At 40.3% G+C, this 27,240-nt stretch overlaps 1 protein-coding gene across 1 annotated transcript in view; it reads right to left on the reverse strand.

Annotated features, from left to right (window-relative positions):
- Positions 1-3,161: 3,161 nt before the first annotated feature.
- The window catches only part of LOC138158997 (cytochrome P450 2K1-like), a 36,585-nt gene continuing 12,506 nt past the window's right edge, over positions 3,162-27,240 (reverse strand). The window contains exons 5-9 of the mRNA XM_069085352.1: positions 19,776-19,949; positions 17,162-17,303; positions 15,366-15,553; positions 13,299-13,440; positions 3,162-3,426 (exon numbers count right to left, since the gene is read on the reverse strand). Of these exons, the coding sequence (XP_068941453.1) occupies positions 3,224-3,426; positions 13,299-13,440; positions 15,366-15,553; positions 17,162-17,303; positions 19,776-19,949 (849 nt within the window). The 3' untranslated portion in view covers positions 3,162-3,223. The remainder of the gene's footprint in view (positions 3,427-13,298; positions 13,441-15,365; positions 15,554-17,161; positions 17,304-19,775; positions 19,950-27,240) is intronic.

Raw genomic sequence — 27,240 nt, forward strand, 5'->3', positions numbered from 1 at the left:
CTGATTTTTGTTCCTTTTCTCTTTCCTGATACAGGAAAAGGAAAGATATGGAAAGTTGATACCCTTTCTCTCACAAGTCTCTCCCAGCTCCAGTCCATACTCCATTCAGTCTCCAAAAGTGATTTTCCTAAAGCCCCCCCCCCATACAAAGATGAGTTTTCCTGATTCCAAGCTTACTGCTCTATCCCCTGGGCCAATAAACTATAGTGACTCTCTGAATCAAGTATAAAACTCTCTGTTTGACATTTGGTATTTAACACACTGGCATACTCAGGATGGTTGCTAACACAGGTTCTTAGATCTTCTTTACTAGGAAAGATGGCTGTTCAAGGGGTCAACAATATTTTTAAAATTACATTCATTAATTCAGGGGAAAAATCAGCACCCTGAACTTCAGAGAAAATTCAAACAAAGAAAATAGAGAAAATATAAGCAGAGAAATAAAGACAAACAGACAGGGCTTCTGTCTGAGAAATTAGCACAGATCAACAGACAGATCCAACTGTCTGACCAAGACAATACAGAGGTAGTTACCAGAGAGAAGCAACAACATCTGGGTTTTTCAAAGCTACCCAGAGTCTCATCTGGTCAAATCACAAGAATGCTCTTCCAATGAGTAAGGCCCCAAAACAAAATGCTAATATATACCCTTTTTAGAGTCAGAGGGCATCACAACCCTCATGACTCAGTGCCTAATTAGAAATTAACAAAAGGAGTGAAAGCCTTCCTACAAGCAAGCCTCCCCCAACCAAGCTTCCCTTGATGAACTCCACTTGAGGTCTATTAATGGGCAGGGAAGATCTTAAATCCCATTAACATTATACTACCCCACCCCCACCTCCACCCCGACATTCTCTTCAGTCTGGGGCTACTGGTCTCCTTGCTTTTCTTCAAGCAAGATATTTGATCTCTCCACTCTGGGCATTTTCTCTGACCATCTTCCAAGCCTGGACTGCTCTCCCTCCTCATCTCTGCCTTGAAGCTTCTTTCAAATCCCAGCTAAAATCCCACCATCTATAGAAAACCTTTCTTGATCCCCCTTAATTTCAGTGCCTTCTTTATGTGGATTACTTCCTTCTTATACACAGTATGTTCAAGCATAACTGTTCATGTATTGTCTCCCCCATGAGATTTCAGCTCCTGGCTGGCATGGTCTGGTTTTTTGCCTTTCTTTGACTCCTTAGTGCTTAGCACAGTGCTTGGCATATGGTATGTGCTTGATAAATGTTCACTGACTGACCCATAAAAACAGAGAGAAATTAATTGGTTAGTAAGAACTGAGCATTAGCCAGCAATATGAGATTAAAGGCAGGAGAAAGTAATCTCTAAGGTCTTTTTGGTAAGCTGCTTTCGAGTCTAGAAGTGCCCATGCCAACTACAGTGACTTCATCCCAGACAGATTCCATACCGGAAGCCCCACAAAAGAGAAGAGTTAAGAGTTTATTTTAATGGGGTAACAGCTGAAGTTTGGCATAAGAACATACAAAGTGGCGTTTGCAGAATCCAGGAGAACATTGTACACAGTAACAGCAAAATTGTAATGATCAACTGTGAAAAACTTAGCTACTCTGATCAAGACAATGATTCGTGAAAGTTCCAACGGTCTCATGATGAAAAATGCTGTTCCTTTCCAAAGAGAGAATTGATGAAATCTGAGTGCAGATTGAAGTTGTTTTTGTTGCTTTTGTGTGTGTATGTGTATGTATACATATGTATAGTATCATGTGAAAACCGTGGTTGACCTCCTGTCCTTATTTTGAAAATTTTAAACACACATGTGAGAGTTCAAGTATACAATTATTCACCAGCAGGTTATGTTTTTGGTTGTATCTTTTCAGTCATGTCCGACTCCATGACTCCATTTTGGGATTTTCTTGGAAAAAATACTGGAATGGTTTGCCATTTCCCGCTCCAACTCATTTTGCAAATGAGGAAGCTGAGGCAAACAGGGTTAAGTGACTTGTCTAGCTAGTAAGTGTCTGAGGCTGGATTTGAACTCATGAAGAGGAGTCTTCCTGATTCCAAACCCAGTGTACTAGCCATTGAACCACCTAGAGGCCCTGTGGGTTCTAGTAAATGCTAATAAAAAGAAAGAAAAAAGCATTCATTAAGCACTTATTATTTACTATGCACTGTGCTAAGCAAAAGGTTTCACTTTAAACAAATTAATGAAAATGAAAGGGAACATGACAAGAAATCAGGAGACTTGGGGCTCTAGGGCCGATCTAGAGGGTAATTACGGTAGAGAGACTGGGGCTTTTACCAAGACACTGAAACCTAGAAAGGGCTTTGACAACACTTACATTTATTCCTTTGGTTGGTAGAAATAACTGAACTTAGCACCGAGTTAGTAAGAACAGCTAATTAAGGCAGGAAAGCACCAGATGGCCAATTTTGTCCTCCCTTCTTAGCCCCATCCCAGGGTGTGCTAGACTGATCTTCCCAGTAATGACCTAATTCAGTCCAATCCAATAAACATTTATTAAGTGCCTACTATGTGCATTGTGATAAGTGCTGGGGATACAATTAATATATTAATGACCTCCCATACAGGGATGTCTTGGGGTCCATCTTCTCCCCACAGGGTAGTATTGGGGGTGCTGTTCCTTTAATTCAGGTTTGATTTGGAGATGGATGAAATGAGGGACTTACAAGTTATCAACCATTAACAAGTTTACTTTGCACTAACCCAGCAAGTGGGCAGCTAGGGTGACACAGTGGATGGAACAATGACCCTGGAGTCAGAAGGATCAGAGTTCAAATCCAGCATCAGACACTTACTGTGTGACCCTGTGTAAGTCACCCGTTTGCCACAATTTCCTTCTCTGTAAAATGAGCTGGAGAAGGAAATGGCAAACACCTTTAGTATCTTTGCCAAGACAACCTCAAATGGAGTCACAAAGAGTCAGGTCCGACTGAACAACAACTATGTCTCTGCAGAACATTGAGCTAAGACAACTATTTACTATACAAGCTAAATATTACATTTGTATAATAATATCTATCTCTCAAGGTCAGAAAATGGGTGGATTATGTTTTGGGGCAAGCATTTAACAAGATATGAATGCTTAACAAATGTAATGGTGACAGGTGTGTTCCTGCAGACCAGCTGGGTCTTTACTAGGCCAAAAATGTGTAGGTATGGTCAAAAACCATCCTGATTTCTTTTGCTGCCATCTTGGATGTGATGGTCTGAATGGAGTCAAACAGCAGCTCTCCCACATTAAGAGCCAACGACTTCTTCCCGGGGGACAGCGCACACCAGGTGAGGCATCGGGGTCAAGGTGAAGCCGACTTCAGGGGTGAGGTCAAGGTCTGCTGGCTCCATCCCTGGGGCAGGCTTAAATGTAAACTTCTGGAGTAGGCCCACGAAGATCAGGAAGATCTCCATCCTGGCTAGAGATTCTCCAATGCAAACCCGGCGCCCTGAATGAGAAAGAAACCAACAAATTCTGTGGTGAGCAGTTATGCTGATGGATTTTGAAATAATAATAGCTAGTATTTATATAGCCTTTAAGGATTGCAAAGCACTTTACAAATATGATCTCATTATAGGTGTTATTGTTCCAGATATTGTTCCAGATGTGGAAGCTAAGATTAAATGATTTGCCCTGGGTCACATAGGTAGTATCTAGGACTGGATTTGAACCCAGTTCTTCCTAATGCCAGGCCCAGTACTCTATCCTCTGCTCCTAGTTACCTTCAAAACTCATTTCAGACAACACTTCTATTTTTTTTAGGCAATTAAGGTTAAGTGACTTACCCAGGGTAACACAGCTAGTAAGTGTCTGAGACTAGATTTGAACTCTGGTCCTCCCGGCTCCAGGGCCCATGCTGTATACACTGCACCACCCAACTGCCCCCCAGATACCACTTTTTACTTGAGGGCTTTCCAGATCTCCCCAGTTGCTAGTGCCTAACACACTCCTCAAAAAATTACCTTGCACTGATGTTGGATATACAGGATATCCCCAAAGTTTTAGTACAGTATAAACTTTAATGAATTTATAACCACATTAGTACTTTGGGGGCACCCTATATTTTGTATACACTTATTTGTATACCAGATTTCCTTCGACAAACTCCTTAAACTCCTTGAGGGCAAGGATTGCTTCATTTATGAATTTACATACTCAGAGCCTAGCATAATACCTAAACATAAATGCTTGCTGATTGAAGTACAGTGAACAGCATTCATTAAATTATAAAACTCTTGAGGTTGCAAGATTGTAAGATGCCTTGAAGGCTATTAGGAGGCGCAGTGAATAGAGTGACAGGTCTAGAGTCAGTAAGAACCATCTACCTGAGTTCAAATCTGGCCCCAAACACTTACTAGTTGTGTGACCCTGGGCAAGTCACTTAACCCTGCTTGTCTCAATTTCCTCCACTATAAAATGAACTGGCACTCTGTGCCAAGAAAACCCAAATGGGGTCACAAAGATTCAGACAAAACTGAACAACAACAAAAAATGGAAATAATAATACTTGCAATACTTATTTCAAAGACTTGTTATGAAGAAAGTGCCATGTAAATCTTGAAGCCTAACCTTTTAGTGCCCCGGGCAATTTTTTAAGTCTTTAAATTGCAGAACAGGTATTAATCTATATCAATGGAGAGAATTTCCTCACTGGGAATACCTATATCAATGTAATCATTGATGTGGTACAAATTTTTTTCTCTCTCCCAATTTCACAGATGGTATAAATGACTAAAGCGTGGAGAGATTAATTGACTTGTCTAAGTTCACATAGCCAATTTAGAATACAGATAGATCTAAAACCTAGACATTTTTCTAGTTAGGGTGTGCAGTCTACTCACGTAACAATTGTGTGTCATGGAAGTTTCAAGGTACGATGGGTCTTTCACTCATAGACACCTATGACCTAAGTGCCCTGAGTATGCACCAGGCTATACTCTAGGCAGGGGGTATGAGAGAAGCACACAAGAATCTGGGTAGATCTCTAATTGGTTCTAGCAGATGGGCTTTAACACCCCCCCACCCCCCCACCCCCCGCTACTTCCCTAAGAGAGACCTCCACAATAAGCCCTTGACATTTAGGGACATTTCCATAAACCTCTTTAAACCCAGCTCCAGTTTTATGCCAAAATAATCTGGATTTGTGTCTATTATAGTTCATTGACCTCAATTACCCTATGCTCACTGCAAAAGATGGAGCATGGTATGAGTTTCCTTCCACCCTAGCTTAGACCATTTTGATGAGTTAAGGGCACTACATAAATGTGCATGCATTCTTATTCTAGTCATTGAAAGGCATGGGGGTAGGGGTGGGGAAAAGGAAGCTCCACACCAGCTGCTAGATGCCTTGGTGTGCCAACAAACTCTTTTGGTCTTATTTCCTGAGTTTGCTTTAATTGACCAGAGCAAGGTCCAAGCCAAGATTTCTTTTAACAATCACGGCGACCACGAAGGGATCCTTCGCTCGCTTGGCTATCACTGGAACTTCCGCTGTCCAACGCTGCAGCTGGCCCTCAGACTTTTGTCTAATTGTGTGTTGGAGTGGACTTTCTCAGGGCTTAGTATTAGTCAGCTGTGAAGTGGTTGGAAAATTAAACTCCCCAAAGGTAAGAAGAAATAAGTCCTGAACCGAAAACTGATTCTTTCTCATTTGTGCACAAAGAAAAGGGGCGGCATCCACAGAAAAAAGAAAAGGCTTCATAGCTGTCTTGTCCAATACTAGGTACACTAGGGTGACACTAGGCAAGGGGTTGGTCTTGCCCACCATTATGTTGCCACAAGATAAGGGGATACCAGTATCCATACGCGATTGGCACAGATATAATAATAATAAACTTCCTGCCCTCTCCCACTTAGGAAACCTGTTAAAAGCTTGGGATAAGGAAAAACTGTCCAATCAACTGAGAATGTCCAAATTTGGAGCAACAGAGTTCAGTTCAGACTGGAATGGGTACATAAAAGTAAATTTGGTCAGATAAAAGTGGGACCTGTTATTATTTTCAGCTGTACATGCTAAAAAGCAAAACAAAACAGAGTTGAAGAACTAGATCCCAAATAAATGGATTATTGGTGCTGTAGGGCTGGACTTTCTAGCCAAGACTGCCTCTCATTACCACATCCATGAGAGGTGCCAGTCCACAAAGGACCTCCATAAAATCTGGATTTCTCAAAGACCATGGCACTCTTAAAAAACCACTTTTCTAGGGAAAAATCAGAAGAAGAAAGTAAGGATTTTGGCAGGCCCAAGGAAGGCAGCAACGCAAGCAGTGAGATGGGCTTAGTGCAGTTTCCACTTCAGAAGTTCTCTAGCAGGCACAAGGTTATTTTATGTTGGAGAACTCCAACTTTACTAGGAGAAGTATCACCCATAATAAACTGTGGTCAGGGGGCAGCTAGGTGGTGCAGTGAATAGAACACTGACCCTAGAATCAGGAGGACCTGAGTTCAAATCCGGCCTCAGACACTTAACACAAAACTAGCCATATGACCTTGGGCAAGTCACTTAACCCCAATTGCCCTGCCTCCCCCCCTCCAAAAAGCAAAAAAAAAAACAACTATGGTGAGATAGCATATAAAGGGTGCTCAGAAGGGCATGAAAGACTGATGAAGCCTAAAAACTGCTTTCCCAGCTATCCCTACTGTTAAGCAGGGATTTACTCTCACGGACTTTTGATTAAATTTTCAGTGTAAGATAGTTTTTTTTAACATAAGCGGATTCCTCACTCTCTTTTACCTTCACTATTTTCTTAAGTGCATCTTATCTTATTCCTTAATTATGTTCTAGTCTAACATTTCACTGCACAGTCTTTTTCAGTTTAGGTGACTTTGCTACTAATTTAGTTAAACAACTGAATTCTATTGAATCATTTCATACTGGCTTCCGTTCTGCTTCTTCTCAAGATGGGTGAAAAATCCATCACACTCCTAGAAGGAGAAAGAGATGTATGCTGTTTGCACTTAATCTTGATCCTAGCTACAAACTTCCAAAATCCACTAAAGGGTTTTAGCAGTTACCACAATTTGGAAATTTATAGTGGAAAAAAAATATACATATATATATATAGTTACAATTTTTAGTCTCTAATTTGTATAGCCATAAATTTCTACAAACCAGGAAAAAAGATTTCCTTCCTCTTCTTGTCTGTTATTTATCTCTGCAATCTCAAACCTGGTCAGTTTATGTGTTTGAAGGGACAATCTTGATGTTGTCATAACAAGGTCCCTCCTTTTTATTTTAATAGAAAATGTCTATAATCAGGGCAGGTGAAAAGTGGAAGTTTTGCTATTGCAATACTAAACCTATTAACTAATAGAATAATACTGAAACATCTGAGTTACTATAATAGGATACAATTATGAATGATCTTACTATTTTAATCTGAAATTGTGATCAACTCCATATTATAAGTAACTAAGTAAATGAGTTCTTAGGCTTACTAATAGCTATATATTCATGTATAAGATTAAATCCTCAAAGTGCCTCATTCCTTCAAGGTGATATGAGGTATATATGCACATGTGTGTCTATATGCGTGCATGCACATACACACATATATACCCATATGTGTATATAGGTGTATATACACATGCTTATATGTGTGTAGATACATATACATGTGTGTAGACGCATATACACGTGTGCGTATGTGTGTATATGTATGTGTATGTGTTTTATGTTACTGACAGATTTTGGCTGAATTACCTAGGAATCTCTGCAAGTCACTTGGAATCAGAAAAGCAGATCTACTAGAGAAGCTCCCTTCAGATGTGTCCCGAGAACAGGCCTATTCCAGAATGTCCAAGAGAAGATGTTTCCAGGGACCAGATGACTACATGGAAACATCTAGGCCTCAAGATGAAATGTGCTGATTAAATGAATGTCAGGGTTGCGTTATCAAGTTACAGGGAGACTTCATGTTAATACTAATGATCTTTACAGTATTACTTCAAGGGAAGCTAGTTGATACAGAGGATGGCGCACTGGGTTTAGAATCAGGAAGACTCATCTACATGAGTTCAAATCCAGCCTCAGACCCTTACTAGCTGTAGTCACTTAACTGTTTGCCTAGGTTCCTCATCTGTAAAAATGACCTGGAGAAGGAACTGGTAAACCATTCCAGTACCTTTGCTAAGAAATCTCCAAATGGGGTCAGGAAGAATGGGAAATGACTGGGGAAAAAAATGACTCAATAACAATTGTATTACTTCAACTTCTTGTTTGTTTTATGATTTTGTTTCATATTTACTGAGTTGTTTTGGTGAACTTGGTGATATGTCAATCTCTCCTCTCAAATTAGTACATGGTGAACCCTCTAAGTGGTTTAATTTGTCATTGGACTTAGTTAACCTTAGTTAACAAGTTTTGTCCCCTTAAGGGATTATGACTTTGCTAAACTAAGTTTAACTTTTATGACATTGAAGAAAACATAGGATTATGATTCTTGTAATACTTGAGACCACAGTACAACTATTTCCTGTTGTAAATTTAAATCCCCTACTTTATTGCCACTAATGCTTACTCAAATTGATTTGGCACCAGCAGCAGAGGTTAGGATGATGCAGTTGAAGGTAGAAGAATGATATTGATCTGAATGTGGTGCTTCGCAATGAGTATGATGAGCACCAAAGTGGGGACTGTGCAAAGTCAATCATTGGGACAGTCAGCCTGAGAGACCCCCATGTTTTAACCTTGCTAAACATTTGAGTACTGTCCTCAATCAACCTGCAGGAGAGGGTAAGGTCCCTTTAGGAGTAATCCCTCTCCTGCAGACTAATCCCATCTCCTGTGGGCTATTCCCACAACCTAAGGGCTCATCCCATCTCTCAATGATGCTATGCTGGGGAGGAATTGAGGTAACACTAATTCCGCCTCCTCATTGAGAGGTATACCAATCAGAATTGTTTTGCCCTTATATGTAAATTGTCCTATTCTTTATAAAAGCAGCTCAGAGTTGGAATTTGGGGCTCCACTCCAATTGCTTGATGCCTTGGTGTGCCAATAAACTTTTTTTGTCTCAAAAAAGGCAATAGGGGCAGAGTGGGGCAGTGGAACATAACCTCTCCATATTCCAGGCAACTGAAAGTCAAGAAGGAGTTGCCAATCTATATTGGTGGAATGAGTTCATCACACTGGTGAAATCAGAGGCATGGACCAAGAAAAAAATTATGTCATGCATCATCAATATTAATAACTCATGTTTCTATAGTGTTATGTATGTACAAAACACTTGCTGCATGATGGTTCCTTTGAAATAGATGGTACAAGTATTATTAAAAACTCTGTTTTATAGATAAGAAAATAGTCAATAATCTGTAGTCAATAAAGTACCTACTATGTGCCAGGTCCTTAAGGCTCATATAGGTAAGATGAGTTGCCCAAACACACACAGAATGCATTTCCTCTTCACCACCACTTTGAGAATTCCCATTTTTCCTCAGTCAGTTAATAAATATTAAGCACCTACCATGCCAGCTACTAAGCTAAGTAACAATACAAAAAAAGGGCTTAAGACAGCCCCTATCCTCAAGGAGCTCCCAATGTCAAATACTACCTTTTATATGAAGCATGGGGCAGCTAGATAGTTTAGGGGATAGAGCACTGGGTCTGGAGTTGTTGTTCAATGATTTTTCAGTCATGTCCAACCCTTCATGACACATTTGGGGTTTTCTTGGCAGAAATCCTGGAGCTATTTGCCATTTCCTTCTCCAGCTCATTTTACAGGTGAAGAAATTGAGGCAAACAGAGTTAAGTGACTTATCTAGAGTCACATAGAAAACAAGTGTCTGAACTGAGTCAGGAAGACTGAGTTCAAATCTGACCTCAGACACTTACTAGTTGTGTGACCCTGGACAAGTCACTTAACCCTGTTTGCCTCGGTTTCCTCATCTGTAAAATGAACTAGAAAAGGAAATGGCAAACTACACTAATATTTCTACTAAGAAAACTCTATGGATAATATTGGGATGCTACAGTCTACAACTTCGCTTGATTCCCCCATATATTAGTTCTTCTTCCCCATATCAACTGGTAAATATTTTATATTTACTTATTTGTGTATATGTCACCTCCCATATAGAATGTAGACTCTTTAAAATCAGAATCTGTCTCATATTTTTCTCTTTGTATGCCTGATAGCCTAGTATAGGACCTGATACATAGTAGGTGCTTGATAAATGCTTGTTCATGGATTGATTGCTAAGTTGTCTGTATATATTTTAGAGATTTGCCCATAAGAACAGGTACCCAGGTGACTCAAGAGAGAGATTTCAGCTTAACTGATATGCCCTGATTTCACCCAAGTGTAACTTCCCTGAAGTCTGTATGGTGGGAAATCAGGGACATAGTAAGGAGTCCTCTTTCCCCTACATCTACTTTCCAAAGTTTCTTTTTCTCCACAGGTATCTCCCTGAAGAAAGTCTGGAACCACAAGTGTTTTCTCTCAAAGGAAGAAGCTAAAGGAGCACTTATCCTCTCTAAAATTTTTGTACCAACTGTCCCTCACACAGGTATACAGAGTTGAATCATCGATTTCTCCATCAATGAGGAGAGTATCATACAAATGTTCAAGCTTGAGACCTGGATTTTCCTAAAATGAAGTGCTAAGAACTGGGCATACTGCTTCTACTACACATGTGATCTGACCAGGGTAAAGTACTATCATCTCTATCATCTTGACTGCTTTGCCTCTCAATCCAACTTGGAAACTTTCTTTAATGCCGTGTGGCACTGCTCATTTTTATGGAGCCTACAGTCCACTAGGACCCTCAAATCTCTTTCAGACAAGTTGCTATATAGCCTTGTGTCCCTTCTGATGTACTTGGAATGTTGATTTTTTTTAATCTAAGTGTATGTTTTAACCTGAATTCTGACGCTGTCATGCAATATCATCTATAAATTTAATAAGCATACATACACCTTTTATCCCAGTAATTAATACAAATGATCAGTAGCACAAGGCCTAGCAAAGATCTCTGGGGCACTCTGCTGAAGAACTCCTTCCAGGCTGACATCAGCCTATAATAACTACTCTTTAGGTATAGACTTTCAACCAATTTCCAGCCCATCTAATTGTACTATCACCTATTACATATCTCTTTCTTTTGAAAAGAACAAGAAGGAAATTTTATAGTGTTGAATGTTGCTAATTATGAGCTGGCCTCACTCAAAGCCCAGAGCCACAAACTGCCTGAGAATGGTCAAGTTGGTCCAAACCAGTTAAAAACTGGTTCTATGACTTCTTTGGATATTTTCTGTTGCTGCACCTGGGGGACTGCTCTCTTGGCCAGCCATCACCATGCACCTACGCTCTCCAGGCTTCTCCATGGATTTTCAGGTTATTTTGCAAAACAACTTACATAAGAGCTTTGTGAGGGTGTGCCTTCTGTGAGACTCCCTCTCTACCGAAGTGCATTTAAACCCTTCTGCCCCTATTGGGTACTCCAGTACTCTGATGCAGTGAGGTATCCCCAGTTGCAATTCCCTTGCCTCTATTGAAGACCCTTGTTATTGTCGCTTTTGTAGTCTTTTATTTTGAGTTGATACTAATAATAAGCAAATTGGTTAAAAAAAAAAAAGGTGTGTTGGAAGCCAGAGCATATTCAGTATGGCTAACTCAGTCAGCAGGATATAATGGAAAAATCATTGGCCTGGAAGTCCAGTAACCTGGGTTCTGAGTCTAGCACTGACATTTTTGTACTGGGTGACCCTAGAGAAATAACTTAATATTTCTGAGCCTTAGTTTCCACCTCTGTAACACAAGGGTAAAAATTCTTATACTACTTAGAGGTAGATTACGTAGTATAGAGAATAGAGTGTTGGGCCTGGTATCAGGAAGATAGGCCTCAAACACTTCCCAGCTCTGTGACCCTGGGTAAGTTACCTAACCTCTCTCTGCCTCAGTTCCCTCAACTTAAAGGGGAGGATAGAATTAGAACCCACCTCTTAGGGTTATCACTTAGCACAGTGCCTGTCATATAGCAGGTATTTAATAAATTTAATAATTTAGTGAATTTAATAAATGTTTATTCCCTTCCTTCCTTTGCTTCTTACTTTGCAGAGTTATCATTATCATGATCACCATTACTACTACTGCTACTACTACTGCTACTACTACTACTACTACTACTGGAAAAGATTTCAAAGGTTAGAAAAAAGTCAGCATCACCTAATTATGTTGTGCTGAGCATATGTTTGCTTGCGTTTTGGTTGTTGTTATGGAGTTGGACAAAAGTTATTCCAATTGTTCATTTTAGGTCCTTTCATCCAGGAATCTAGTTGCTATAACGGGTGGAGTTCTGGACCTGGTTTCAGGAAGATCCGAGTTCAAATTTTACCTCAGATACTTATTATGTGACTCTGAGTGAATCACTTAACCTCTCTTTGCCTCAGTTCCCTCAACTGAAGAATGAGGATAATAATAGCACACACTTTCTAGTGTTGTTGTGAGGATCAAATTAGATCCAAATGAGAAACATTTGTATAGCCCTTAGGAAAGTGGCTGGCACATAGTAGGCACTTAGTAAACGCACATTCCCTTCCTTTAAATCTTCTCCTTGGCAATTTGCTAGCCTGCATCCCATTCAAATCATTCCAGGGCATCTACTAAGCAAAACTTCAAAAAGTCGGGGAGCCCCTAAGAGCAAAGGAAATTCTCTTAATCTCCCCCCACCTAGAATGTCTTTAGTGCACAGGCAAATTAGCCTGGGAGCAAGACTGAAAAGGACCAGGTGCAGCTGACAACCTTTGCCATCAACCACTTCAATCAACATGTTCCCTCTATTTATAAAATGAGGGGACTGGTTTAGATATGAATCCTTCAGCTCTTAATTCTCATTCTGTGATAAAGGGGCAGGAGTAAACTCGTTTTGAGAGAGTGGCTCTATGTTGGAAAAGCATCCCCTCTTCAGTTATTTGATCAATAAACATTTTATTAATTAATAAGCAGACCTACTGTGTTCCAGTCACTGTGCTCTTAATATCTATCCTATAATCTATGGCAAGAATCATAGATTTTCATGTAATTTCACCCTTTTTTTAAACCTAAGCCAGAAGGAATAAAAATGAAGATAACATGGTAAAATAGATGAAAACTCTTTATCTGGAGACAAATCTTGCCCTGCCACATATTGCCTGTGGGACCTTAGGCAAATCACTTTGATTAGGTAAATCGCTTTGATTAGGCAAATCACTATGAGGTCTTTTCTAGCTCTCTATCTATGATCCATAATGTGGGGGGAAATGTACTCCTTTTAAAATGCCTATTTCATGATTTGTGGCAACCATTAAAAATGTTCCTTGAATCTCTGTAATTTTTTTTTTACCTAGACCAAAAGGAATGAAGCAGTCTTTCTTGACAAAGTTCCCAGTGTCATCAAGAAAGTGAGCAGGGTTAAATCGGTGAGGTGTCTCCCACTGTGTCTTGTCCTTGAAGATAGAAGAGAACAGGGGAATCACCTCTGTTCCCTGAAAGGAGAGAAATGACACTGGCATTATCACAAAGCCATACACTGTCCCCGTGTCTGTCTAAATATTCCTACTGAATGCACTTACCTCCCTCCTTTTCCCTGGAGATGTGGGAGACCAGTGGGGTGGAATATTGTACTCACTGTCAGAGGTGGTTACTATGGCAGTTGGCTTTGCTTTATTGTTTTTCTTTGTTACAAGGGAAAGCTCATTGGGTGGTGGGGTGTAATGGTAAGGGTATTTGAGGATCTTCCCTGTCCCTTGATAAGGCTTAAGTGAATTTGAGGATCTTCCCGGATTTGAAAATATACTCTGCCCCCAATAGGCTGAATGTGGTCACATGGAGCCTGTGGTGGGAGACTTGTTGTTTTTCAGGAATGCCCATGTCTTGTTACTTTGTGATTGGGCAGTGGGTCACAAGGGTTATGATGTTCTCTGACCCTGGAGAAGGCTAGGTATGGACTTAATGGTCAGACAAGTGGAAGCCCCGTCTGTTGGTTTGTTTCTCTGTCTGTATTTTGCATTTGCTTGTAAATTCTGTCTGTATTTTCTCTTATGTTCAGGGTGCTGACTTTTTCCCCTGAACTAGGTAAATGATATATGTTTGATTAAACTAAGATGGTTAACCCCTTTTTGAGTTCCTTTCCTTTAGAAAAGCAGATCAAAGAACCTGTGCTAGCAGCCATCCTGGGTATACTAGGGTGCTTGCTGCTACATGGGGATGGTGGGGGCAGTATATCCAGAAATGACTATAATTTAAAAACAAAAGACAGCAACAAAACTTTAAAAAATATTTTTAAAAAGTTTATCATGGTGTATTGCCTGGTTTTGCCAAACTGCTTCATTTTATCTTCTAAAATTCTTTATTACAAGAGATGGCTTGCTGGGCAGGAGAAGGGAGATATAGTTTTAAAAGAAGGGGATGTAAAAATAAAAAGCACAGCTTGCTGACAAGTGGATAGAGTGCTGGGCCTGGAGTCAAGAAGTCTCATCTTTCTGAGTTCAAATCCAACCTCAGACACTTACTAGCTGTGTGACCTTGGGTAAGACACTTAATTCTGTTTGCCTCAATTTCCTCATCTGTAAAATTATCTGGAGAAGAAAATGGCAAACTATTCTGGCATCTTTGTCAAGAAAACCCCAAATGGAGTCATGAAGAGTCAGACATGACTGAAATGACTGAACAATAACAACAAAAAGAATTTATTCTATTTGACCCCAAAAGGCATAAACAGGAACTACATTAAATTAAAATTGCCACAAGTCTGATTCCTGTGCAATATAAGGTAGAACTCCTTAACTATTAGCATTGCCCAAAATAAGGATGAGTTGCCTTCAGATACAGACAGTAAATTTTCCCACCTTGGGGGGTTTGGTGTAAGAGATCTTGTTACCAAGTAGATGTTGGACAGAGACTTGCCAAGGTGTCATAAAATGGATTCTTTCTCAAGCCCACCTTGAAGAATTAGGTGACCTCTGGGGTCATTTCTAACCCTGAGATGCTAGAGCCAGAAGTTCCCTAAGCTCACTTCTAACCCTAGGTCACCCACTGCATCCTGGGCCATCACCGGTCATTGGCCTTTGTCTTTGCCACTAGATGTTGATGAATCTGGAGAAGAAAGTGAGGTGGTGACTTTGCACAGCCCTACCTTACTTAAATCCAATTGTTGCAAGTCAAGAAGTTACACTTATGATATCTGGTCCTCTTTGAGATGAAAGGATGAACAGCAGCAACAATAGACACCCTAAAAAGTTCTGTGAGGCCCAAACCCACTGATAAAGTATAAAACATTGACACACTGAAAACCCTCCTATGACCACGTAAGTAATGTCTCCCACTGACAGCTTCAACATCAGGAAATCAAGTATGGAAGGTTCCATTTTCAAAGAACCAACTTCCATAATTTCTTCCTAACAATACACACCTTAGGAATTATGTATCCCCGAAATTTTGTATCAGCAAGAGCACTTCGGGACACGCCCATCGGCACAATGTTGGCAAATCTCTGTATTTCGTGTATCACTGCCTCTGTGTATGGCATGTTTTTTCGATCTTGTGCCTGAGGGTCTTGTCCGAGACTAATAACTTTATCGATTTCAGCTTGGACCCTTCCTTGAAAAAAATGTAACAAACAACCAAAAAAAAAAGGTGAGAAGAATGGGGATGGTAGTAAGTACATGCAAACCTCAAATTATATCATAAAGCCATCATCATTAAAACTGCTAGTACTAGTTTTAAAAAATTAGAAAACTAGATCCATGGCATAGACTAGACAAAGAAGAATTAGAAACAATTGAATCGAATAACTCAGTGATTAATTAACCCAAAAATATAAATTTGGAAAGGTAACCTTTTTTTTTTTTTTAAGTAAACCACTGTATTTGTTTAAGATCCTTTACCCTGTTCTTTGGGCAGTTGGGTGTCTTAGTGAATAGAGCATCAGGCCTGGAGTCAGGAAGACTAATCAACCTGACTTCAAATCTGACCTCAGACACTTGCTAACTGTGTGACCCTGGACAAGTCTCTTTACCCTGTTTGCCTCAGTCTCCTCATCTGTAAAATGAGATGGACAAGGAAATGGGAAACCATTCCAGTATCTCTGCCAAGAAAAACCTAAATGGGGTCATGAAGAGTCAGATGAGACTGAACAGCTCCCTGTTCTTTGGCAAGCTCTTTATTCAGATGCTACATTTTTGCTATGTAATTATTCTGTTGCTAAGTATGAGGTCAGGGACTATCTTACTTTTTTATATCCCCAGAGTTTAGCACGGGCCCTGGCATATAGTAGACATTTAATAAATGTTGATTGATTAATTGACCATGGCCTTTGGAGTGACTAGGAACCTGTTGAGACAGTGGGGATGTGTAGGAAGGGTGATTGTCTAGAGTCAGAACACCAGTATTAATTGAATCATAAATTTAAAACTGAAAAAGAACTTTGAGGTCACTGAGTCCAACCCCTTCAATTTAGAAATGAGAAAACTGAGGCTCAGAGAGGTTGACCATGATCACATGGGTAGTAAGTATCTGAGGTGAGATTCAAACATAGGACTTCCTGACTCCAAGTCTAGCACCCTAGCCACTGTACATACTGCCCAGTTCTGCTCCTAAGGAACTCTGTGACCTTAGATAGGTCACTCTGAGTCTCAGTTTCCCTATCATTTGATATTTTATAAAAGCTTTTAAATGTACGTGGTGTATCCTTTCCCACCCCACCCCCAATAGAACACGAAATCCTGGAAGTCAGGGATTGTTTCATTTGTATTGTTTTATTTCAATGTCCAGTGCAATACCTGGCATGTTGTAGGCACTTTAAAAATATTTATCGTATAGGGTCTAGTGACACCTGCTGTAATCCCTGCTGCTGAGATTGGTGGATTGCTTGAGCTCAGGAGTTCTGAGCTGCAGCACTAGGAAGTCAATTAGTGTGAGCCCTTAGCACTTGGGGGATACCAAGCTGCCAAAGGAGGGACAACCCAAGTTGGAAAAATGGTGCAGACTAAAGCTACCATACTGATTAACACTGAGATCAGGTCTGTGAATGGCCACTGCACTTACAGCTTAGGCAAGACAGAAAGACCCGGCCTCTAGAAATACATAAATAAGCCACAAATTGAGTGAGTGAATGATTGCTTATTGATGGATCAATCTATCAAATGAGGGAGTTTGACTAGATAAATTTTAAGATTCTTTCTAGCCATAACATTCAATGATTCTTACTTTGAACCTCAGGATATTTCATCATCAGAAGAAGGCCCCAGCAAAGTGTCGTCGATGTGGTCTCCGTCCCAGCACTAAAAATATCCAGTGTGGCAAAGAGTAAATTTTTCTTGTGGAATTCAGTCTTTGGATTTTGAGTTTCCTACAACACATATATCATGTTCACTGTTGCTCTGTTGGCAAATATTTAACAATGAGCTTTCAGCAGGGGGCGGGAGGGGGGGAGGGGACGGTAAATGTTCACAGGACACACTTTTAATGTTAATAGACATCAATATGCATTCTACATCACTTTCTTAAGTCTAGACAATCAACAAAACAATAAATTAAATGCCGATTTTGTAAACGCTCACACTGAAAATTGGTTTTTTTTGTTTGTTTTTTTATTTGTTTGTTTTGGAGGGCAATTGGGGTTAAGTCACTTGCCCAAGGTCACACATCTAGGTTTTGTGTGTGTGTGTGTGTGTGTGTGTGTGTGTGTGTGTGGTGTGTGTTAAGTGTCTGAGGCCAGATCCGAACCCAGGTCTTCCTGAATCCAGGGCTGGTGCTCTATTCACTGTGCCACCTAGCCGTCCCCACACTGAAAATGGATTGCAAGCCCCTATGGGCTGGCTCCAGCATACCTCTGATTATGTGGTTCTGACCTATAAGGAAAATGGAGGCTACTTCTCTGAGGTCCAGTAGCAGAAAATAGATTTTAGGCTTGCTACCAAGGGACGAAAATTCCTAGTAGAAGGCTCACAATAGAGATTCCACAGATTTCTATGACAAGAAGTCTTGGCTTAGTGCTATTATATTTAGAAGCAATAGTGATGTATTAGAAAGAAGAAGGGAAGAGAGAGGGAGCAGCCATTTATTAAACACTCGCTGTGTGCTGTTCTAAGTGCTCTACAAATATTTTCTCATTTGGGTTTTACAACAACCCTAGGAGGTAAATGCTTTTATTATCCCCATTTTACAGCTGAGGAAACAGAGTCAGACAGAAGTCAAGACTTTCTCAGGATCACACAGCTAGCAAATGTCTGAGGCTGGATTTGAACTTAAGTCTTCCTAACTCCAGGTCCAGTTCTCTATCCTCTGCACCACCCAGTTTCCACTAGGCTGTTGTTGTTCAGTCCTGCCAGTTGGCAAAGATACTAGACTAGTTTGGCATTTCCTTCTCCAGCCCATTTTACAGGCAAGGAATTGAGGCAGTCAGGGTTAAGTGACTTGCCCAGGGTCATGGAGTGACTCTGCAGGTAACATAGAAACTATGCTTACCTGCTGCTGTTTTAACAAAAAAAGAATCCACAAAGCCAGTTAAATGACTGACATTAAGATGGAGATTATGCTCCTCAAATAACTTACCCAAGAAATTATTAATCTTCTGAACATCCTATAGCAACATCTTGTGGGCTCCAATCATAAATCTCAGAAAAGGACAGGAATTATATATCTAGGCAGTCAGTGCCTGAACCCAGATTTGAACTCAGAAAAAGGAGTCTTCCTGATTGCTGGATCCAGGCTCAAAAAGCGTCAATAACTCAGCCTATCAGAACAGTTTCCTTATCTGATAAATGGAGATAATAATATTGAGCCCATCAAGTGTGTTTCTTAAGAGGGTCAAATGACATAACCTATATGACAATGACTTGAAAAGTTTAAACACCCATAGAAGTGTGAGGAATTGGACAAGATGAGTTCTATGGAATTTTCTAGCTCTAAATCCTAAGACTTAGGGCATCTAGGTGGTACAGTGAAAAGAGTGCCGGCCCTGGAGTCAGGAGGACCTGAGTTCAAATCCAGCCTCAGACACTTAACACTTACTAGCTGTGTGACCTTAAGCAAGTAACCCCAATTTCTCTGCCTTCCCCCCTCCAAAAAGACAAATAGATAGACAGATAGATAAATGAATGAATGAATCTTAAGATTCTCAGACGTAATTAAAATGTACTCCTTGAGGGTCTGTCTATATCTCTAACAACTCTATTTGTATCTCTAAAAACTCTATTTGTATCTCTCTTTGTATCTGTTCTAATTTGTATCTCTAGACGGTATAGTGTCTAACATTCATTAATAATTGAATGATTAAATGAATAAGTGGAAATTACAGGGAGGCAATAATAAAAGGATTTCTGAATGCTGAGAGCTGTGTAAAGATGGGATGGGAAGCCTTGGGACATAGAGGGCTCCCTAGTTACTGAGGGTGGATGGCTAGCTATCGAGAATTTTGTAGAAGGGATTGGTTCTCTAACTGGAAAACCCTTCTAACTCAAAGATTCCATGATAACTCCATAATCATGCGATCATGTAATCACCATGTGAAAACTCTTGGATCCAATTCCAGCCTTGGGTACTTGCTCGCTGTGTGACTTGAGCAAATCATTTAACTTCTCTAAAACTCAGTTTCTTTATCTGTAAGATGCAGTTAACAACAGCATCTACCTCACAGGAATTGTTGAATGTGTGCATAGTATTTTGAAAACATTAAATTGCTACATAAATGGAAGCTATTATTATTGTTGCTGTTAACATTATAAAACTCAGCATGAAAATTTTCCTAGAAAATTGACAGAGCTCAAAGTCCTGGTGGGTCCCGGAGCAACTCTGCAGTTAACATAGAAACCATGCTTACCTGTTTCTGTTTTAACAAAAAGGAATCCACAAAGCCAGTTAAATGACTGACATTAAGGTGGAGGGCATGCTCCTCAAAGAGCTTGCCCAAGAAATTGTTCATCTTCTGAACATTCCGTAGCATTGTCTTGTGGGCACCAATCATGAATCCCAGAAAAGGATAGGAATTATATATCTAGGCAGGAAAAAAATGAGAAAAGAGGTAGTTATTGCAAACATGCTGATTACCATAGAGTAACAGCTTCCATCTGGGAGAACAGAATGGAACCTGCTTATATTTTTTGCATGAAACATTTTCTCTTCACAGAAGGGCTGATGATTCTCACGGTCCCACCTTAACACATTTTATTATGTATCTCTCTCCTCTCCCCCCACCCCCTCCAGCCCTCCACTTACAGGACCCAGACACACAAGCCCTTATTAATGCTCTTTTTTATTTAACAAAGCATTTTTGAAAGGACTGAGAATAAATATCCACTAATGTTCTTTAAAAAAGTGCTTACTTGAATCTAATTAGACCAATATGTGTTTGAAGTGATGGCCTTGATAGTGACTGATAAAATATGCTTAGGCATACTCAAATATGCTTTCCAAAGTATGTATTCAAGTTTACATGAATTCAAGTTTCCCAGATGCACACCTTTTATTGTTCCAAGACAATCTGTTGCCCTATCAAAGGTGTATATCTGCTATTTCTAATCATGCCCCCATGCTGCTTACCCACCTGGGAGCATGAGGCTTTCCCCTCCTGAAATACAAACCACACTTCTCCCCACATATCTCCAGTTTCCTTCAAATCCTCATTCAAACACCACCTTCCAGATAAGATCTTTCCTAATCAGACTGGTTGCTAATGCCTTCCCACTAATATCCACCATTCAAACAAATTAACTTCCATCCATTTTCTGCATTGTGTCTTAGCAAATTTAAATCTCTTGAAGCTTTAAAACCCATTAAGACTTTTGAGACATCCCATATTTTGTGTATACTTAGCTGTGGGTGTGTTGTCCCTTCCCCACTTCCCACCCCTGTCCCCCAGGATGTGAACTCTTGAAAACAGGGGCCATTTCATTCCTCTCCAAAGCCTAGCACAGTGCCTGGTATGTGGTTGGTATTTAGTGAATGCTTATTGATGGACTGATTAATGCAAATCTTACCCATCCTACCACTCAAATACCTTCTTCTATGGGAAGCTTACATGGACCATCCCCAACCCAAAGGGATTTCTCTCTTCTTTTTTTTTTTTTAAAGCAATCGGGGTTAAGTAACTTGCTCAAGGTTACACGGCCAGGAATTTCTGGGTGGGTGCTAAGTGTCTGAGCCCGGATTCGATCCCCAGTTCATCCCAACACTGGAGCTGGTGCTCTTACTCGCTGTGCTACCTGGCCGCCCTGGGATTTCTCTCTTTTTTTACACTTACATAGCATTGCCTGTTTAAACCACTCTTTTGGTAAGAAATGATGAACTGACTTGTGACATCTCTTGTATCATCGGGTGCTGTTGTCATCTTTCGTTTTCTAAGAGCATCAGTGACTTCACAGGGTAATGGCTTGACTTACCCATGAATTGGAGTTAAGTGAGGAAGAGTTGCACAAAATTGGCAGCCTCACTCTCTCTTCCAGAGTCATCAAAGTCCAGGGGCAGCACAAAAGTCTGCATGATTGGTGATGACCAGGATACAGTGAATGACCTTGGCATCTTTGATGTCTGACCGTACTCCAAGCCCTACACAGCACCTGCTTCTTCTACCACCTTCATAGCCATTGAAATATATCGTTCTCATCCACCCATTCCACCAGGCGAAGATGCCCTCCTAACTCACCGATGGTTTTGAGGCCTATCAATTACCTTCAACCCAGGGTTAGCCCATCTGCTGAAATGGCTTACAAGGATGTGACCACTGGCTGTACTGCAGCTTCTTGTTGGGTAGCCTGTGGCCCAGTACAGATCTGGACTCACATGGACCAGAGAGTTCTCAGAAGCTTTTCAATAAGAAATATTCTGTTATTGCTTATGTTTTGACCCTCACCCAGAAAAATCTGGGAAAATCAGAATCCAGCTAATGTGAGCTCTTTCCTGGGGATATTAACTATCATGACAACCATAAGCAACCAAGATTACTTAGGGACATTTTATTATGGTACATATCATAAACCAGATAAGAGACATCAATAAAACTGGGACCCAAGTCCTGAAGCAAGGAACAGACTCACAATATCAATAAAGAAATCACTACTAAGTGGGAGGAGTGGGAGCTTCTCCATTGAGGACCATCACAGAGTCCCTTCCTGCCTCTGGTTTCCCATTAGAGTCTTGAGTCTTGCTTCACTGCATTTCCAAAGGCCTGGTCTGCATTTTCCAGGCCTAGAACATCTGTACAGTCCAAACATATTACAGCAACTTCCAGAGATCCTGCATCTGGCACTGACCCAACAACACCTCAATCAGCAGCTGCCATTACTTTCAGACACTGTTCCCCAGTGGCCAGACCTTGCCTTCTTGCTCCCAGAAGTCTCTACTCAGTGCTAGCAATCCGCTTTCTCCTATGCACCTTGTGTCCATGGCAATCTGGGAAATGCAGCTGGTTTCCCTCCAATCAACAACACCTTTCTCTTCCAAAGGGTGGTGAAAAGGAAGAAAAACCCAGAGCCATTGTTTGGAAGTTAGAGAGCCTGGGTAAAATTATGGTTCTGTCCCTTATAATCTGTGTGACCTTCGCTTATGTCACTTACCCTCTCGAGGGCCTCAGTTTCCTGATCTGTACAATAAGGAAGTTGGTCTCAATGATCTCTAAGGTGTCTTCCAGCACTAACTCTATGATGCCTCACATGCCTTCTATATTATCTCCCAAGTTAAAGAAATTCTAGTACTTGCATATTAGAGCAAATTCACAAGCACATTACCTCATGATATGCAAAGTACGTATTTTTCCACATGACACAGTAGGATGGTGTACAGTAAACTATGCAAGTATATACTATACAACAGCAAATATTAATTACCCAAAGTAGACCAAATGTATTAATCATATAGAGGTACTATTGTGGTTGAGAAATTTTAGTTGTGTTCAACACTTTGTGACTCCATTTAGGGTTTTCTTGGCAAAGATATCCTGGTTTTCCATTTCCTTCTCCAACTCATTTTGCAGATGAAGAAACTGAGTCAGAGTTAAGTGACTTGCGCAGGGTCACACAGCTAGGAAGTGTCTGAGGTCAAATTTGAATTCAGGGAGACTGAGTCTTCCAGACCTCAGGTCTGGCACTCTGCGCACTATGGCGCCACCTGGTGCCTCAAAGGTACATAACCACATAACATTTGGCTATAGAGTCATAGGTACCTTCCATACATACACTCAATTAGCCAGGTGCCATCCTGCCTCAAAGGTAGCAGTTGTTCCTGGCAGTATCGATGCCCATCCTTCTGATGGCTCCATATGCCAAGATAATTGGGGCATTTCTTGGGTCATCTATTGTTCTATTCCTTCGGTTTCTTTACCTTCTAAAGGCAATCTAATATTCTCATGCTCACCAGCCTTAAGTCCCAAACAGGGCCCACAGATGGTCCAGGGGAGATGGTGTTATCTACAGATCCCCAGACAACCTCTCTTTCTAGTCACCATCTTTCTGTTAGCATCAGACTGTTCTCCAAGCCTTCGAGGCTGGCAATAATGTGCTAGAATAAAAAGAGCTTGTATGGATTTGGCATTTTACAGTTTGTAAAGCATTTTACATGTATGTGTTCATTGATCTCACAACAACCCTATGAGGTGAGAGGTACTACATCTCTCCCAGTACAGATAAGGAAACAGAAGCTTAGAGAAGCCAACCAACTTGCCCAGGGTCACAGAGCCAAGCATCAAAGGCAGGATTTGAACCCAGATCTACTTGATTTTAGCTCCAGTACTCTACCCACTGTAATATGTTTCCTCTTCACAAAGGGTTTGCTTAGGTTGCAAAAGCTAGCATTGGTGCCTAAGGGAGTCAGCAAACCAGGGTCACTGAGCTTTGATCACTCTTTTTTTTTCCCCTTCAAAACAACTTTGAGTTTATTTAGAATAAAACAATACACACACACACACACACACACACACACATATCACCCATGGCTAAGTGGTACAGTGGATGGAGAACTGGGTCTGGAATCTGGAAGACCTGAGTTCAAATCTGACCTCAGATACTTAGCAACTGTGTGACCCTGGGCAAGTCACTTAATCCTGTTTTCCTTAGTTTCTTCATCTGTAAAATGGCAATAATATCACTTAACTCCCAGGGTCATTGTAAGGTTAAAAATCAGATAATTTTTATAAAGTTTTTAGCACACTGTCTGGCACATAGTAGGTACTATATAAATGCTATTTATTATTATCATTCCTTTCCCCTTAGAGTAGGAAGAAAAACAATGATAAAACCTTTATAAGTAGATCACAGATTTAGAGTTATGTAAAACTATAGAAATTATCTAGATCAACCCCTTCATTTTACAGATGAGGAAACTGAGGCCCAGAAAGTTTAAGTGACTTGCTCAAAGTTACATGGGGGTAGAGGTGAGACTTGAACTCAGGTCTTCTGACTAGAAATCCAGCTAGTAGAAGTAGCAGAACCAGCACTTTCAACAGCACAAGACTCCCAACTTTCAGTCTGGAGTTGTCTTCACCACTCTTTGCTGCCTCTCATTTAAATGTGCCTATTTCTCTTTAAGAAACCATGTGTATGCATCATTTACTCCTGTCATAGAGGTGAGGGGCTTCGAAGTCAGAGAGAGAGAGAGAGACATACATTTTGGGGTCTGGCCAATATAGGAGTTTACTTTACTAGATTATGTACATCTTTATCAGGGCTGCAAGGTGGCACAGTGGATAGAGTACCATGCCTGGAGTCAGGAAGACCCTAGATCAAATCCCACCTCTGAAACTAACCATGTGACCCTGGGCAAGTCACTTAACTTTGTTTGCCTCAGTTTCCTCACCTGTAAAATGAACTGGAGAAGGAAATGGTAAACCACTCCAGTGTCTCTGCCAAGAAAACCCCAAATGGGGTCACAAAAAATCAGACACAACTGAACAACAATGCATGTTTATGATGAAATTTTGTTTTTAGGGTTGTATGTGTGTGTCTGTGTATATGTGTTTGTTTTCAAGGGGTCTAAGGAATAAAAAGGATTATAAATCATATAAAAATAAATTTATTTTTTAAATGACAAAGGACTACATAAATACATAGTCCTTTTGGGACAGTGCTTCTGGTTACCTAATCCTCTAACATTCCCCCAACAGTGGGAGATTTTTCTCTAGGAGATGAATTGAATAATACCCTTCTCTCTCATCTCAGGCAATTTCTCACTGGAAAAAAACTTAACTCAGTTAATTTCAACTTAATTTGCATATTGAAACTGACCTTAACATTTTTTAAACAACCTGCTTTTCCAGGTTGCTCCTAGCAACAATTTCAGATATTCTTTTAGTTAAGAAATATCCCTACAAATAGAAGAAAAACTGGAATAAAATGTTGACCACCATATTAACTACGTTAAAGTGGGTTGGGCAGGGCCACCCAGCTGCCCACCAGAACCATGCAGGTAGGAATATCACAGTTACATTGTAAGTATATACTGCATTCAGCCCCTTCACAACCTAGATCCTTCTATCTTTAGCTATCTAACATCTGCTTATTCCTCCAATTAATATTATGCTTCATCTTCCTCACCTGTAAAATGAAGATAATAATAGCCTACTAGGAGTGTTGTGATGGGCAGCTAGAGGGTGCAATGACTAGAATGACGGGTCTGGAGTCAGGAAAACCCATCATTCTAAGTTCAAATCCAGCCTCAGATACTTAGCTGTGTGACCCTGAGCAAGTCATTTAACCCCATCTACTTCCATTCCCTCATTTGTAAAATGAGCTGGAGAAGGAAATGGCAAACCACTCCAGTATCTTTGCCAAGAAAACCCCACATGAGGTCACAAAGATAAGTCATCGCTGAAACAACAGAATGACAACAAAGGGGTGTTGTGAGAATAAAACGAGATAATGTTCACAAAGCTCTTTGCAAACCTTAAAGTATTATATAAATGCTATTACACTGTCCTATTTCAGTCTATTTCTTTTCTCTCTTCTCTTTAAGACTGGGTCTCCCCATCCCGTCTAGGCTGAAAGTACTGAGACTATTCATAGCTCTATGGAAATTTTGACCTGCTTCATTTCTGATCTAGGTTGGTGTGCAACCTGGTGGCCACTTTGTTCCCGGAGACTCATCATATTGATGCCAGGCGTAGTGCCCATACCCCATCCACATTGCCCACTGCAGCACAAAATTCATAAACTCAAGAGATCCAGCATCAGGGTTGCTAGGTGGCACAGTGAATTGAGCACCAGCCTGGAGTCAGGAGGGCTTGAGTTGAAATCCGGTCTCAGACACTTAACACTTACTAGCTGTGTGACCTTGGGCAAGTCACTTAACCCCAATTGCCCTGCTCTCCCCCCTCCAAAAAGAAAAAAAGAGAGAGATCCAGCAGCTTTAGCTTCCCTGGTAGCTGAGGTTACAGGTGTATGCCACCATGCCATCATTTCATTTCAACAAACACCTTTTAAAGCTTCTTGCAGTGTGATACAATGGAAAAATCATGGAATTTGGAGTCAAAAGACTTGGGTTCAAATCTCCATGCGCTATGTATCACTTGTGTGAACTGGAGTAAATAATATAACCTCTATGAGTCTCATTATCCTTATTTGTAAAATTAGAAAGACCAGACTAAAATGTTCTTGATTGATCTATGAACTAATATAACTACTTGGAAAGCAATGGGAAATTAGGCTAAAAAGTGACTAAACAGTCATACCTTTTGACTTAATGGTCCTACTTCTAAGGATTTACTTCAAGTATGTCAAAGACCAAAAAAAAAGCCCCCATGTACATAAAAATAATTATAACAGAACTTTTTGTGGTAGCAAAGAACTAGGAAAAAAGTAGATTCATCCATCTATTCATTCATTCAATAAACATTTATTAAGCTCCTACTGTGTGCCAGGCATTATATTAAAGCACTAGGGACACAAAAAGAAAGAAAACACAATACCTGCCCATCAATTGAGGAATGGCTCAAAATATTAAGGTACATTAACATAATGAGATTTAATTCACCAAAAAGAAAGATGAATATGAAGAATTCAGAGAAGCATGGGAAGATATATATGCTACAAAGCAGCAGAAAGTAAGCAGGATCAGGAAAATGCTACACACTGTGACTACAACAGTGTAAAGGAAAGAACAAAAAAAAGCAGAAAACCATTGTGTAGTTATAATGATAAGATCTGACCCTAGATAAAGACAAAAATATACTTCCCTCCCTTCTTTACAGAGGTGGGGAACGATAGGTATGGAATATTGCATAAACTGTAAGACTCACTTATATGTTGACTTGTTTTACTCCTTTTACTCTTCCCTAATTTGTGCACTGGAAAGTCAGGAAA

Source organism: Petaurus breviceps, unplaced genomic scaffold (assembly GCF_028583685.1).
Source record: "Petaurus breviceps papuanus isolate PSGF00001 unplaced genomic scaffold, PetGlider_PUasm1.0 175, whole genome shotgun sequence".
NCBI lineage: Eukaryota > Metazoa > Chordata > Mammalia > Diprotodontia > Petauridae > Petaurus > Petaurus breviceps.